The following is a 16,488-nucleotide window of genomic DNA, read 5'->3' on the forward strand; positions in this document are numbered from 1 at the left end:
CTTGCAGCAGCACCAATGCTTAGCAGCTCCGGCGTGCTTCGCTCCCACACAAATATTTTCATATCCACGCGCCCCCGGAAAGCTCCGTGACGTGAAAACCAAGCCCACCAATGGCCACTCGTCTTCTATTAGGACAATGAAAAGGCCGCAGCCAATCGGCGGGGCGCCAAGCCGCGCGCCGACCAATCGCCTGCGAGCTCCGTCCAGAGTAATGTTAGAGAACGGAGGAGTGAAGACGCTGCGTATCCCTCACACAACAGCCATTGCCGAGCATTAAAAGCCCGACCACAGTCGTTTGGTAAGTGCCACACACGGCGTCATTTCGAGTCTTTAAAACCACGATGACCGGAGCGACCCAGGAGATCTCGCGACCCTCGCGTCTTTGATAGCTCTTTGCCATTTTGTCGTCTCGAAATGGCCGGGAAAAAAGACAGAAATGCAGGCGGCTGAGGTTAAAGAGTGACTGGCGAGTCGCGGTGGTAATTGTAAACAAATTCAAATATTCGCGTCGGGAAAACTCGACGGCGAAACTCGGATTTGACCAAGGGGAAAAAATTTCAATATTTTTCTGCTGTTGTTTGTACAAAATGGAGTATGGATGTCAAGCGGTTACCTCGTCAAAAATCCGAGAAAGGCGTCTCGTCAGCGGCGACAATGGTAGTAGATTCGCCGTTAAGGTTAGCCCAGAGCCGCAAGTCATGGCATAAAAACATGACGGAAATGTGTGTAAAGTGTAGAAAAAGCAAGAAAGACGTGGAAAAAGACACCGGGTTGTGTTTTTGTCTACTCGTTTGGCCTCCAAATGTGTTTTTTTTTTTTTTTTTTAAGCCGAGCCTCGTAGCCTCTTAACTGTAATGGCTGACTGTAGTCGCATTGGAAACAAGGCGAACGGCGACGAACAACTTTTTTCGAGCGGCTTTTCTCGCCCGCGGAGCCCGCGACGGAGGCGTCCGACGGCGTCGAAGGCTAGACCGGACCCTCGCCGTCCCGACGGTGCCTCGCGGGTCTTCGTGCGGCGTTGCCGGACCGCGTTACGGGTGTCCGAAGCCGAGCGACTCGGGCTGCACCCTGCGCCTCCCCACACAAAGAGAAGGGAGCCATATCCTCCATGAAGACGAGAGCGGCCATTAGGAGCTCATAGAGAGCCGTTCAAGTGCGAGTCAATGGAAGCCAATGGTAGCCAATGGAATACGCTGCGAGCTATGGAAGAGCTGCGGGACAACAGCGGACGGCTCGCCGGAGCTTTCGGCGGGACCCCGAAAGCTCGCAGCGGGCCCGAAGGAGCAATTTGAGGGGCACTTTCTTTCATGGCGAGGCCCTTCTCACAAAATGGAAGAAGAAATATTGCTGTCGTCGTCGTCGTTGTTGTTGCGTGACCTCCTTTTCCGACACAAGCCGGAGCGCCTGGATGAGCGCCGAACTACTCGCCGAGCACTATTTTTACTCTTTCCAGCAACTTTCCGCCGCTTTTAAAGGCGGTATTTCAACATTAATAATAAATAAAAAAATATATATACATTTTTTTTGAAAATGTCATTTTGTCAACTGGTGTAACAACGCTTTATAAATTTGTTTTGTAATAAATACAACCCTTGATGTGTGATTTTGTGTGTTTGATGTTATCAACAACCAGACCGCGTGTTCCTTTTTCATTTTTTTTTTTTTTTTACATTTTTTTGATCGTAGCTTCCCGACGTCAACGTAAAGAAGTTGCCAGCATCACAAAGTGTGTTTGTGTGCGCGCTTTGTCCCGCGACATAATGAACACGTCGCCCGCATTAATTAATACATGTTTACATTTATCACAGTAGTTGTGCATCAACTTCCACTCCACATGATATCTTTTTTATTTGACCGTTCTTCGAGGTCGTTTTAGTGAATATTTCGCTCCCTTCTAACCCTGATTATTGGATTGCAGATATTGTTTGGCTTCAGGTGTTTTCCACGCCAGGATGAGGAAAGATCCGGCAAAGCCCAGGGGCAAGATGTCCTCCTACGCCTACTTTGTGCAGACCTGCAGAGAGGAGCACAAGAAGAAGCATCCCGAGGCCTCGGTCAACTTTTCCGAATTCTCCAAGAAGTGCTCCGAGAGATGGAAGGTAAAACGCCGGTCGGGTCAAATCCAAACATGCTGGCTAAATAAATGATTGACGGTTGTTTTGATTCTTAGTTAACAACTTGTCCCAACATTTAAACGGGAACGATGATTTTTAAGAGGACTTTATAATAGCTTTTTTTAAAATTCTGGACACATCTATTTTTGTTTTTTTTTTTTAAGTTTGATCCGATTATTATTTTTTTGTTTTAATAAAGCGTGTATTTAGTATATTTAGGTAGTCAACAAAGTAATTAAAACAAACATTTGTCTTCAATTAGAATTGCGGACCTGGACTGAGGTAAAAATGACCTGCAAGAATACAATTTCAGGTGTCTGCTGGGTTAATGTCTCAAAATTAATTCAATTTTCATACTTAATGATGGGGAAAAACTAGGATTTGATCATATTTTAGATTTGCTATTTTTTTTTCAATGTCCTCTGTGTATGTCTGTGCTATCATTGGTGTCAATTTGACATGAGAGCTGTTTTGAGTTGTCATTAAAAATATAATAGTATATTTATATTGAGGAATATGATGGCAGTCAGCAAATAACTAACACAAACGTGGATGTTTATTATCATTGGGAAAGCTTTAATTGTTTGGGTCAATTTCACCCAGGGCTGCTTTTAAGTAGTACAACATGTAAAATTTTTAACCTCTGCACTCGGGTATCAAGCTTTATTCTGCGGGTTTTAATTGCTTGGGGTCGTTTTGTTTTCACTTGTATGAAACCTTTAAAACAACGTTGGGATTATGTATTCTCTCAAAAGCGTTCAGAATTGCTCAGGTCAATTTAACCCAGGTTTGTTTCAGATATATTGAACATAAATGAGTACGTCGTCAATTCTGTAACCAACACAGATTTGGGTACTTGTTTTAATGGATTGCATCAATTTGACCCAGCCGTTTTTCCAACTGTATTGAACCGAAAATAAATATTGTGTATTTAGGGGTACTTTGGTAACCAACACACTTTTACTGGAGGATTGGGTCACTTTGAACCATGGGATAAAAGTAGTAATTGGTTAATTTGATGGGATCGGTCGGGTTCACAATGTACACCCCACCCCCCCCCTCCCACTGCGCAGACCATGTCCGCAAAGGAGAAGGGCAAGTTTGAGGACCTGGCCAAGCAGGATAAGGCCCGTTATGAACGGGAAATGATGAACTACGTGCCAGCCCGCGGAGGGAAGAATAAGAAGTTCAAGGACCCCAATGCTCCCAAGAGGCCCCCGTAAGTGTGTCTGGACCCCCTCACCCGAGAACAAGTCGACACTTAAAAATAAATAAATACTAACAATAACGAAAAACTGTTTTGGTGCAGGTCTGCCTTCTTCATCTTCTGCTCTGAGTACCGTCCCAAGGTGAAGGGTGAGACTCCAGGACTGACCATCGGGGACGTGGCCAAGAAGCTCGGGGAGATGTGGAACAGAACCTCGGCCGAGAGCAGGGTGCCCTTCGAGAAGAAAGCAGACAAGCTGAAGGAGAAGTACAAGAAGGTGAGACTTGGCAAAACTCCCTCTGGGGAAAAAAGAAAAATACCATCCATCCATTTTCTTAGCCGGTTATCCTCACAAAGGGTCCCAGCTGTCACCGGTAGGTGTGAGGGTACACCCCGAACTGGTTTCCAGGCAATTTCAGGGCAGATACAAACAAAAAAACAGTTGCACTCGCAATCACACCTACGAGCAATTTAGAGTCTCCAATCGAGGCGTGTTTTGGGGGATGTGGGAGGAAACCGGAGTGCCCACCTGGAGAAAACCCACCCAGGCATGGGGAAAACATGGCAATCTCCACACTGACAGGGCTGGGACTTGAACCCCAACTGTGTAATTGCATTACTTTTTTTTTTTTCTTTTCCTCAGATGCTACCTGATAAATACATATATAAGAAATCAAATTCTGTAATATTTGCCTTTTTTAATCTCGAGATGATAAGTGACGAAAAAATGCTGCTGCCAAATACATCGGGACAAATGACTGGAGTTGATTTGGAGCCGAGCCCGACCGTGACCGTGTCTGTCGTGTTGTGTGTTTAGGACGTGGCAGCATACCGCGCCAAGGGCAAGGCGGGCGGCGGCAGCGCCCCAGTGGCCAAAGCGGCGGCTAAGGCGGCGAAGGATGACGACGACGACGAGGACGACGACGAAGACGAGGAGGACGACGAGGAGGACGAGGATGACGAGGACGATGACGACGAGTAATCGGTTCGTCCTGGTCAGTCCCGATCGTGTGGCGGCGGCGGTGGTGGTGATGTTTTTTTGTAAAGCATTTAAGACGCCCCTTGTACACACTTACAAACGCAAATCCATTTAGTCGCATGTGAGGGGCGGAAGGTTGGGTAGGGGTGTTAAAAAAAAAAAAAATGCAGAAAAAGGCTGTGTATATCACTTGTTTTTATGCTGTACAGTTTGTTTCTCCTTTTTGTATAGTTAACACTACACACGTCTGGTGTTCATGTCCTCTTCCAGTATTTAGCCTAGCGAGATGTGCACAGCACATAAAAAAACGAAAAATATTAGATCTTATGAGTGTTTCTCTGTTCTTTCGTTTCATTGCTGTTGAACGTATCCTTTTATTGATCTTTACGTACCACTGTCCTAGCAACACAATGGGGTAGGGGGGGAGCTTCCTTTATTGTTAAAGATTAAATTGCTTCTGATGTCAATAAACATTTTTGTAATATGTCATGTGTTTTTATTTATGTGGTGTGTGTGTGTATCAAGCAATGTGGCTGACAAAAGACATGTATTGTGGATTTGGGGGATATACTACATGTATGAATATGCTTATTAAAACAAATATTTCAATTTGGAATGTATAGTTAAAATCTAAAACTGTATATAAATAATTGACACAGATTTAACATTGTATTTTTAGACCCAAATAAATGCCGCCTTGGGGGTACATCTAGTAGACAAGCTACAATAGCATTGTACAGTACAAATTACAAAACTAAAACAATTTTCAATTTGGAATGTATAGTTAAAATATAAAACTATGTATAAATAATTGACAAATTCATTTAACTATATTTTTACACCCAAATAAATGCCGCCTTCGGGGTACATCTAGTAGACAAGCTACAATAGCATTGTACAGTACACTACAGTGTGTCCTGTAATATCACATCCATCCACTAGATGTTGCTGTGGTGCAAGCAAAACAGCACGAGTAATGAGTTGAAGAGAAGAGATGAGAAGCCATGGATTGAAGTAAAGTAAGTTTCTTTCGGCTTGTCCCTTTCGGGGTCGCCACAGCGTGTCCTCTCAGATGAACGCACATGTTTGTTTGGCACAATTTTTACGCCGGATGGCCTTCCTGACGCAAACCTTCTCAGGGAGTGGAGACCCCGGTGGGATACGAACCCACAACCCCTGGTTTACTAAACCAATGCTCTAACCACTGGTAAGTGGTGAAGGTAAATTAAACAGTAAATGGAGTTAACCAGGATGGATATGAGTGAAGTCTTGAAGGAATAAAGTCAAGAAGGGCATCGTACTCGGTTGGACGGACAACTGGTTCTCGGACTACATCTCCCGGGAAAAAAAAAGTGTATACCTTGGACTTGGACTTGTTGGGTAGTGGTGAGGAAAAGAGTCAAGCAGCTAAAATAAAATGCATCCACCAGAAAGCGGAGCAGTCTTGACTTCAAAATTAAAAAAAAACTGCATCTGATCATAACGATAATTATACACGTTACAAATATCTGTTAAACTACTGAAATAGTGACCCGGTCGTTCTGGGTTAAGACTTGAACGGTTTGGTGACGCGGATTTAGAAAGCGCGAGGAGGAACAATTTATGCTGAAAACAAAAAAGGATGTGGCTCGTGTGGTCACACGGGTATTGACGGCTACCAGGCTAACAAACGAACTCCCCAATCAAGTCGCCGTCTGTCGAAGCGGTGACGTCGTCGCTCCGTCCGTGACGACGCCGACGATCGAGGGCCAGGAACTGCGACCACCTTTTTTTTTTTTTTTTGTCGTTCCCTTTCCACGTCTTTTGTCAACCCGTTTCCCCTCAAATCCTCTTACGTCGTTTGACATTTGAAAGATTGTCCTTGTGCTTGTTTAGCTTCGGCATGGCGTAGGTTTCTCTTCCTTGTTGTCATTCCTTCGTCGTCGTCTTCCTTCTTCGCACGGCGGAACGGTGTTCGAGTTTAAGGTGGGAGCGGGTGGACGAGCAGGACGGCGGTGGTTCACGGGGTAAAAGCGTCGGGGGAAAAAGGGGGTTGCTTTACGGGCCGACTTGGCGGCAGACATGTTGTCGAAGCTTGCTTTCCTTCCGAGCTAGTGAACAGAAATGTCGGCGCAATAAAGGACGAAACTGGACCGAGCTGGACGTACCTGGACGTACCTGGACGGACGCAATCTGGCTCGGTGTGCCGGTACTGCCTGAGTCTAGTCGACGCTGACAACTTAAGATCAGTCACCCTGCCCCCTCCAAAAATAAACTCACAAATAAATCAATAATAATTAAAAAAAAAAAAAAACTTGCTGACAATCTCAGGCAGTGGCCGGTTTTGACCCGAGGTTCCCGAAGTTGGATGTTTGGGTTGGAACGACCTGCAAGATGACATCCAGCACGCCAGCAGACATGGTGAGCCTTATTTCTCTTTAAAAAGAAGAAAACACAGGTTTGCATGATTACACCATCCAGCCTTAAGTGTTTAACACGTTTTTATCATCTTGCTGAACATTAAACATAAATTACAATTCAAATTATACTAAGTGAAATCAGAAATGAAAGTAATGCCCCCACATTTTGGATTGTATTAAGTCAAATGCACGCTATAGAAATATCTTTTTTAAATACTGTACACCCTAGGCATATTTTAGAAGCATTTGCAGCACTCATATTTTGAAAAGGTTTTTAAATAAATGGAAATACAGTAAGCGAGGGCAAGAGCAATGGCTAACATTGTACAACAATATAACAAGTAACAACTATAATAAACAAATCTCTGAGCAGACTTCATCCCTTCATTCAATAAGACTGTTGAGATGTGCCAGCCAGGTTTTGTGTGAAGAACACAACTATTTATTCTCCATTTTAGGGGTGTTCCCCACACCACATATGGAATCTTTTTTTCTTTTTAAAGCAAAAAAAGAGCGAAAGGTGAGGCCATTGTTTGTCCACAATGTCCAAATTCCCTCATTTATATTCCATGTTGTTGTAAAGTGCGTGCTGAGTACACACGATAATGAAGAATGTTGTGCATCTTTGACATTTTGACTCTTGTTACTAAGGGAATTGGACGCAGGCTCCCGCTTCCCCGAACTCGCATCGCACCCGTGCATCCGTTTCCGTCGGCCTCTTTGAGCGGTGCGGTCTCGATAGGGTCAACTCTTGCCCTCCTGCGGGTTGTGAAGCGGGTCTTCGGGGGAAAAACGTCAGGTCCATAATCCACACGAGTGGAAGCTAATTGGCGAGGGGACTGCGACATACACACTCAACACACACAGGAGGCTCACGCACAACTCAAGTGTCTAAAATAGCACAACAGCATGGATTATAGCTATAATCACAAGTCTTGTTCTGACATCTAAAGTACAAGATGAATCCTCAAAGGCGTTCATAGACGTTTGGCGTTATTGCGGTCGGCGTGTTGTAATGGCAGCTAACAGGAAACCAATGTGTCTTTGATGTTTTGACTCACTACACAAACTGAGTTGCGCGTCGATATTTCGGTTTGATTTGAGGTTTTGATTTTAATTTTGTGAAGGGGGTTATGTGTCTTTGGTTTTGACTGGTACAAAGGCAGTTGTGGGTCTCGGGATCTTTCGGTTAACGTTCTTAACTTAAAGGGAGTTTCCGTATTTTAGGTTGTGCGTCTTTGTGTTTTCGAGCGGTCCCTTGTCGATTGTGATTGACGCATTTTTGGGAGAGTGAAAAGAACCCGACGTGTGGGTCTTAGCCAGAAGGGTGGAGTGGGGTCGCAGAACGCGTGCGTGTGTTTTCACGGCCCTGCTGACATGCGCGTGACATCATCTCAACCCAGCCCAACGCTTCACGTGCCGTCACGCGTGTGAATTCCCGTATTGACGGACAAGTACGCTTCTCAGTCATTGGTTTTGATTGCGCAACTGATTGTGTAGTCGTGATCACGTGCGATGAATAACGAGATCCTGGAGTTGGACGCTTCCTCTTGACACGTCTACCGACGCTCCTGCTGTCCCTTTGGCATTCCGTTTGTAACAGAACCAGCAACTTGTGGGTGTTTGTGTGTGCATGTTTTTTTTTTTTAAAGCGGAAAATCTCCATCTGAGCGATTGTTGGCAGGTTTACCTCAGTGGGGCGAGTCCAAAGAATGTTTGACTCGTTGATCTTTTTGGAGGGATGTGGGGCTGGGAGATCAGTTTTTAGGAGAAACCTGTGGTCTCCTTTCGCCATTATTCTGACTCTGACCTGTCTGGACCTGCAAAAACACGTGTGTTTTATTTTTATAGTGATGAAAACACGGCACGCAGCACGGTAGGGCAACTGGTTAGATTGTTGGCCTCACAGTTCTGAGGACCAGGGTTTAATCCCAGCCCAACCTGTGTGGAGTTTGCATGTTCTCCCCGTGCCTGCGTGGATTTTCCCCAGGCATTCCGGTTTCCTCCCACATAGCCAAAACATGCATTCAATTGGACACTTTAAATTGCGCCAAGGTGTGATTGTGAGTGCGGTTGTTTGTCTTGATGTGCCCTGCGATTGGGTACCAACCAGTTCACCGTGTACCCCACCTCCTGCCCAACGATAGCTGGCATAGGCTCCAGCGCTCCCACTACCCCTTGTGAGGATAAGCATCTCAGAAAAATGGATGCATGGAAACTCACGGTGCACAATCACTCTGAGTGAGAGTCTGCACCGAGCTGAATCAGAACGTGTTTGAGACAATCTGATGCGTGTGTGCGTCTATGAACGTGTATGAAAGTTTTTGTGCATATCTTTTGTATTTCTGAGAGAGTTTTAGATGCGTGTTTTTTTCCTGAGAGTTCTCCTATGTGTCTATGGCGCACGTGCATGTTTGTGGCATCTGGTAAATTCCAGCACAGGGCATTTTTGCTTGCCTGCAATCGAGCTCACACACATTGAACAATGTCCTTAAAAATCAGCGCCGTGGATGCAATGGTTGACTCGGGGCCACTCTTCCTCACTCACGTGTGCGTTTGCCCTTTAAATGTCCGCGTCTGCCTGTTGGTAGCTCTGAAAAAACAAAACTTTGCACGAGTGTCGAAGGCGGAAATTCTTTTGAAGTCACTGAGAATATTGAACATCAAATATCTTGATTAGTTCTCGCTTCAGACCCCAGCATTGTTTTCCCAATTTAATTGCATATTTCAAATTTACATCATATTGAATGTTGACACCTTCAGTGTGGCAAACGTATTGGTTTGAGAAATTGACATCACATTTAATGTCAACACCTTCAATGTGGCAAACGTATTGGTTCGAGAGAGACTCCTCGTGAGGATGCTCGTAAACAGTGTTAGCGTGTGCTAGCCTGTAGGATGCTAAGGCAGAAGGAAGTGACAGCGACTCTGTGAGAAGGAACTTGTTTTTTTAGCATTTGCACCACCGGTTTTTGTAAGAAACAAAGTCCAATCTGTACTCTTCGGTTATCCAAGTGTATGACATGATGTAGTGTAGCGCTTCTTACCTGACAATTTACGATGGTGTCACTTCACAATAAGTGTATGACTGTATTTTGTGGACGACAAGCCGCTACTTTTTTTCTGGGTCTGTGAGCACTGCGGCTAAAATGTAGATTTTTATTTTTTTGTCGACTGTGATAGAGGTAAACATTACCGATTGGATGAGAGCTGTGGAGAAACGTCTCAGCAGGTCTTGCAACAGGCCGTGCTTCCTCAAAAGCCGCAAGAAGTCCATCCTTTTTTGGGCTTTTTTTTAAATGAAGATTTAGTTGATGTTCGTCTCCTACTTCAGGTTCTGTAAGACTGTAAATCCCAAGGACTTGAAGGTCTTGACGGTTGAAACAAGACAGTTGAACAGCCTGAGGGGCAGCTGTGGTGAAGGATGTCTCCCGAAGTCCATAATCATGTACATTTACAATGTAACAGCAAGTTTTGATATCTACAGTTCAGTTCCGCTATATTAAGGACATTTGAATTTGTGTCAGTGTTGTGTGTTTCTCATTTCTGCGTTCAAATTAAAGGTTCACCACAAGGTTAGGATTTCAAGCTAAGTTTACGGTTTCAAATTGCGTCTACGATTTCAAAATAGTGATCGGGACTGGGTTAGGTTTTCAAAGCGCGGTGTCGTGCTTCAAATTCAAATTTGGGATTCATTGCAAGATTAGTGTTAGTGAAAATCAGGTTGGGCTTTTCAAGGAAGGCCGATGCAGATCTCCAGACACGACGGTACGTATGGCCAATGTGGCTTTAGACTGCCACGTCTCCAGGAGACTAGAAAAGGAAGTCATTAGCATCTTGCTCCATAGGAAGCGGTCAGAGACTTTCACATCAGCCCATCTCGTGGTTAATGCTTGACAGGGTCGGGCAGAGTACAGGAAGTGCAGTCACAATTGATCTGCAATAAATGCTCAGACTCACCAGTCGCAAACATCAATATTAGCTTTAGCTCACTGAACAGCAGTCAGTCATGTTGTTTCCTTTTACTCTGTCTGTGCGCAAAACATGCACGCACACAATGAAGTAGCCGGGGTGAAAGTTCCGTGTTTTGTACTTGCGTTACATCAGCGGTGATGACATCGACAGAGAATCAGTGACGATGTCACCACAATTGGCCACTGGGTGGACGCAGGCGACCACGCACATGCTGTGTGTTTGCATTCACGTGTGAATGCATGACACCCCGCGGGAGTTGACTGTTGACTCAAACCCATTTGGAACATTATTCATAACTTGTGAAAGAAGCTAAAACGACCTCCGAAGAGGGAACGCAAGTTAACACAGACTGACACAGGCACAAAGTTTGTGAGCTCACATGTGCTCATGGGAACTACTACAAGCTAACACAATTTTGTAGGAGTTGACACAAGCTAACAGTTCCTTATAGGAGCTAACGTAAGAACATCAATGATAACACAAGCTAACGTTAGTTCATAGATCTTAATACAGGCTAATATTAACATATACAGGAGCTATCACAAACTAACTAGATCATAGGAGCTACCCCAAGATAACGAGCTCATAGGAACTAATAAAATCAACACACACTCATAGGTGCTAACACAAGCTCTTAAGAGGTAACACAAGTTAACAGACTGACGCAGGCACAATGTTTATGTGAGCTCACACATGCTCATGGGAACTACAACAAGCTAACAAAATTTTGTAGGAGTTGACAGAAGCTAACACTACCTTCATAGGAGCTAACGCAAGAACATCGATGATAACACAAGCTAACGTTAGTTCATAGATCCTAATACAAGCTAATATTAACATATACAGGAGTTATCACAAGATAACTAGATCATAGGAACAAATAAAATCAACACACACTCATAGGAGCTAATACAAGCTAACACAACTATGAACTAACACAATCTCAGGCACTAACACAAGTTTAGTAGCTCATTGGAGATGACATAAGTTAACTAGATCATGGAAGAGAGCGCAAGATAGCTAGCTCATAGAAGACAACAGGCTTATAGGAGCTGACACAAGATATAGCACAGAATATAATACACGTTTATGGGAGCTAACACAACCAACACACACTAATAGGAGCTAACACGAGCAATAAGTGACACAGAAAATGGATGGATGGAATATGTTCTATTTATTGTCGATCTGTTCTCTGTGTATGTTTGTCCACGTTTTCAGATTAATCTGCGACTCATCCTGGTCAGCGGGAAGACTAAAGAGTTTCTGTTCTCTCCCGACGACTCTGCAGCGGACATCGCGAAACACGTTTATGACAACTGGCCAATGGGTGAGCTGGTAACCCCGACCTGCGTTACAAGACTCCTTCAGCTGTCTTTAAACGGGCAAACGACGCTGTTTTGTGCAAATATTGCTGTTTTGTTTTTTATTTACTGCAACAGCATTTGTCTCATGTGGCAAAAGTCACAGGAATGAATGAAAGAAAGAAAATGTGCACATGCGTGTTTGATGTTTGCAGACTGGGAGGAAGAGCAAGTCAGCAGTCCCAACATCCTCAGGCTCATCTACCAGGGACGCTTCCTGCATGGCAACGTGACGCTCGGAGGTATATGCACACCCACACATGGACGCTCTCACACACTATCAGTCACACTTCTACACACTTTGCACACACACTCTTCCCAGCGCCCACACACACTCATTCATTGTCACTCACTCACTCACTCTGACACCGATCTTACTCTCTCAAAGACTCACACAGAACACAAAAACTCACACATCCTTTGTTCCACACACACTCTTCTGCATACTCATTGTCTCTCACACACTAACCCTTTCTCACATTCACTCTCTCATCGTCTCGAACCTACGCAGACTCCGACTCAGGCGCGCAGGTACACACACACACACACACCCTCACAAACAGATGCACACTTATGTATGCATATTTTGTCACACTATTTCAAACAAAGGCTAACACACACGTAAGCAAGCGCGCGCGCGCACACGGTGTTGTTGGAAAGCTCTTTGCTGTGTGGTGTGTGTGTGTTTTTTTTTTTTTTTTTTTTTTTTTTTTTTTTTTTTTTTTTTTTTTTCCTCCCCCGAGCAGCAGAACAGAGGAAGCTTAGTGCTCATGACAAGCGTCCTTTGAGCCAGACAGGAAGTGGAGCGGGGGGAAAAAAAGAGAGCGAGTCGGGAACACACAATCCAGAGTTGATTTTGGGTGTCATGGCAGACGCTTCCTTCCTAATATTTATCCAGAACTGCAACAAAAAAAGTATTTACTGGTGCAATGGCAAACAAAGACTTTCCATGTCAGTGTTTGGATTAAATACTATTGTTTTGTTCATAATAACAGTGAATGTTACCCCTGAAATAATAGCTTGCCATTCAACTTTTATATTTCGTGTCAATGTATACATATTTTTCCCGTTAGTACATCAGCACAAATTGGAATACGTTTCTTTTAAAACACTAAAATATGCCAGTAGTAACCAAATAAACGCGTCACAAGCGCGTTCATACTTGAGCCACGCTCTCATTGGCCGACTCCCACGTCACTCAACAGCCCCGGAGGAGTGCAGTTTTGCTGAGGGTGAGGATGGCGTTGCCAAGTGGACAAAAATAATACCTGCACCTCACATAGATATGTATTTGTGTCATCCATCCATCCATTCATTTTCTGACCCGGTTAGAGCATTGGCCTCACAGTTCTGAGGACCGGGGTTCAAATCCCGGCCCCACCTGTGTGGAGATTGCATGTTCCCCCCGTGCCTGTGTGGATTTTTTTCCAGGTTCTCCACTTTCCGCCCACATCCCAAAAAACACGCACCATTCATTGGACACTCTGAAATTGCCCCTAGGTGTGCTTGTGAGCGTGAATGTTGTCTGTCTTCGCGGGGCCCTGCGATCGACTGGCGACCAGTTCAAGGTGGACTCCGCCTCCTGCCCGATGACAACTGGGACGGGCTCCAGTACTCCTTGCGACCTTTGTGAGGATAAGTGGCTAAGAAAATGGATGGATAAATAAATTGAAAATTTTGCCATGAAAACAGTAAACTCCATTTGAACATGATGTGAATTTTTGAATATTGTGTTCATCCACAATAATGAATAATGAAAGACACAAAAATGCTCCGTTTAGCCTGCCAATAGTATATTTTACCCCAAAAATGCTCGATTTGGTCTCATAATGTACGCTGTATCTTTTTAATGAAAACGCTTTTTTTGGCGTTAACCACGTTTGTGTTTTTTTTGACCGCGCGGCAGGCCTGAAGCTTCCGCTGGGCAAGACCACCGTCATGCATTTAGTGGCCAGAGAGACGCTGCCTGAGCCCAACTCTCAAGGTAATATTATATTATTGCATATTAGTTTTTCATACACAGCAACCGTATTGGCACTTATTTGCGTCGAAAACACATTAGTCATTTTGGGGATTTTCGTTTCCACTTTTTAAGAGGAAAGCATCCAAAGGTCTTGATGCTTTCATTCAAAATCTAGAAAAGTGATCAAATGTGATCAGTTATGTTACTTTTGGAATAGATACATTACTATTACATTTTCAACGATATGTATTTTATTACTGTGTGTCATCATTTTTTACGTGTGTGTGTGTGTGTGTCCTATCGTGACAAGTGGATTTTTTTTTGTGTTCAGGTCAAAGGAACCGGGAGAAGAGCGGGGAGAGTAACTGCTGTGTCATCCTGTAAATGGGACCCTTTAAAAGCTCCCAAGTCGTCGTCCGGACCCCCCTCCCCCCGACCGCCACCCTGCCTTATTGGGTCCACCCCCACTATCTCGTCACAACAACACATTGGGCCGCTAAACTGGAGGGTTTTTTTTTTTCTTCTTCTTCTTCTTCCTCAACACTGTAAGCCTACATACCCAGACGCATTGTGTAACTGGCTGTGAGCTGGTTGCCACGGTGACGATGCCTTGTTTTTCTTTTTGGATTCTAACAACTGCACTAAAATGCCAACGCACGTGCGTGCGCTCACACGCACGCACGCCGGTGGCCATCTTGTTGCCAAGAGGAAGAGAGACCCTCCACAACAGTGTTGTCCTCAATTTGGTCTTTTTCCTCTGTGAATATTCATATTTCTCTGATTATCATGAATTATTAATGATGTCCATTTTGCACAACACAATTGTGTGCTACTTCGGCACACTCAATATGTGTATGTATAAGTACTATGTATGTATGTTATTTGTATGTAAGATTTCTGCATGTACTGTATGTGTGATTCCCTTTTGACCTCATCATGATTGATTGATGTATTTTAACGTGGGCTTATGTTTTTTTTTTTTTTAAATTGTCATTAATTGACAGAATCATTAATTGCAATCAGATGTGTATGTGAAATCACCTTCCAGTTAGAAATAGTCCCCCCCACACACACACACACACACACCTGTAAACTAAATAAAGCTTTTTGAAATGTCGTGAAGGACGACTCGTTCATTTGCTGATCCAAGTTCAGATTTAAAAGGTGTGTAAACCTCGTGGCTTTTACTGCGTTGGCTAAACGTGACCTCGCGTGTTGTGTAAGATTAACAGGAGCGGCCATGACGGGTGTTTTCAGTACGCGCAATGATTACACGCTATGTACGTACACTTGTCAACGGTTAGCAATTGGGCAAGATGGCTGCCGTCGCAACAGATTTGAACTGAGTCATTGAATCCAATGGGAATAGATTAGGAGCAGAGACGTGGGGGGTGTCCACAGCATCGATAGAGTTAAATTCCAAACTGTTGTCACCGAGAAATACTGCAAGTATTGACGAGGAATGGGCGGGTACCGATACCGGGCTTCGCTAAGGGCCGATACTGGCTTCGTTTCAAGCTGTCTGGTATGCGGCAGGGCAGGAGCGATGCGGCGGGGCCTCCTTCAACAAAGCGGAGTGCCACTGCTCCGAACTGAAAAATGAGTAGCCAAATATTCAGGGCATTTTTGAATGACTTGAAGAACATACAGTATTACATAATTCAGTGAAAAAAAAAGTTTTTGTACTGTCTGGCTAATGCTTATCCGTTTGTATCTTTGCAATTTTTGCCCTCCTTTTTAGACATTATTGCCCCCAAAGAAGAAAGCTGTGTCTTTAAGCAATGCTTCTGCAGCCAAAAGAAATTCCATCACTGTGGAAACGAAGCTCAAAATCATAAAAAGATTGAGAAAGGAGAGACAAGAACAACACCAAGGCTTCAGTCGGTGATGACAATTATTAAAGGCAAACCCCGTATTTTAGCGCATGTGAAGGGTTCCGTTCATATGTCGGATACAATGATCACAAAACAAGGACCAGGTTCCTTCGCAATAGCTAAGCGCAGCCTCCCTTTCTTCTTCTCCATCCACCTCTCAGCAGTAATGGTAAGTACATCATCTTTTTTACTTCAATGTATTTTTTTTTTTTTTAATGTAAATTCTGACTTTGATGGTGGAATCCGACTTAAGTCGAAATGTCGCTACTCTAGGAACGGATCTCAGTCGTAGACCGAGGACTCCCTGTATTCATACCTGTCAACTCGTACGATTTCGCCGTAGTTCATACGGATTTTGCGGTGAATCTTACAGCCGTACATCACAAATCATACGGATAATGAAAATTCAGCATTTAGAGTTGGTGAAGAAAGTTACACATGAATACAATTCTGAACACAGTTAATGCCACTAAATAGACTTTGATAACTTCAGATATTATCATTATGGAGATCTACGATGAAAATCATTGAAAAATTTTGGGGTTTTTCCCCTCCGTTATTTTGACATAATTTGTTTCGGTATGTTCTAAAGATTTTTTGATCTCTATAAGGA

At 43.9% G+C, this 16,488-nt stretch overlaps 2 protein-coding genes across 3 annotated transcripts; both read left to right on the forward strand.

The window, feature by feature from the left end:
• The first annotated feature begins 145 nt into the window (after positions 1-145).
• Positions 146-4,784, forward strand: hmgb1a (high mobility group box 1a). Its single transcript, XM_061802353.1, has 5 exons — positions 146-298; positions 1,919-2,099; positions 3,188-3,333; positions 3,424-3,598; positions 4,139-4,784. The coding sequence occupies exons 2-5, from the start codon at positions 1,953-1,955 to the stop codon at positions 4,301-4,303; spliced, it is 633 nt and encodes a 210-aa protein (XP_061658337.1). The 5' UTR covers positions 146-298; positions 1,919-1,952; the 3' UTR covers positions 4,304-4,784.
• Positions 4,785-5,152: 368 nt separating this feature from the next.
• On the forward strand, positions 5,153-15,117 carry ubl3a (ubiquitin-like 3a). Of its 2 annotated transcripts, none has more exons than XM_061802355.1 (5): positions 5,153-6,700; positions 11,896-12,004; positions 12,194-12,280; positions 13,945-14,022; positions 14,312-15,117. In XM_061802355.1, the coding sequence occupies exons 1-5, from the start codon at positions 6,674-6,676 to the stop codon at positions 14,383-14,385; spliced, it is 375 nt and encodes a 124-aa protein (XP_061658339.1). In that variant the 5' UTR covers positions 5,153-6,673; the 3' UTR covers positions 14,386-15,117. The 2 variants fall into 2 exon arrangements, with proteins under 2 accessions (XP_061658339.1, XP_061658340.1); XM_061802356.1 differs by having other exon boundaries at positions 5,197-6,700; positions 14,333-15,117.
• Positions 15,118-16,488: the final 1,371 nt, after the last annotated feature.

This window comes from Syngnathoides biaculeatus, chromosome 18 (genome assembly GCF_019802595.1).
Source record: "Syngnathoides biaculeatus isolate LvHL_M chromosome 18, ASM1980259v1, whole genome shotgun sequence".
In the NCBI taxonomy this organism is placed as follows: Eukaryota; Metazoa; Chordata; class Actinopteri; order Syngnathiformes; family Syngnathidae; genus Syngnathoides; species Syngnathoides biaculeatus.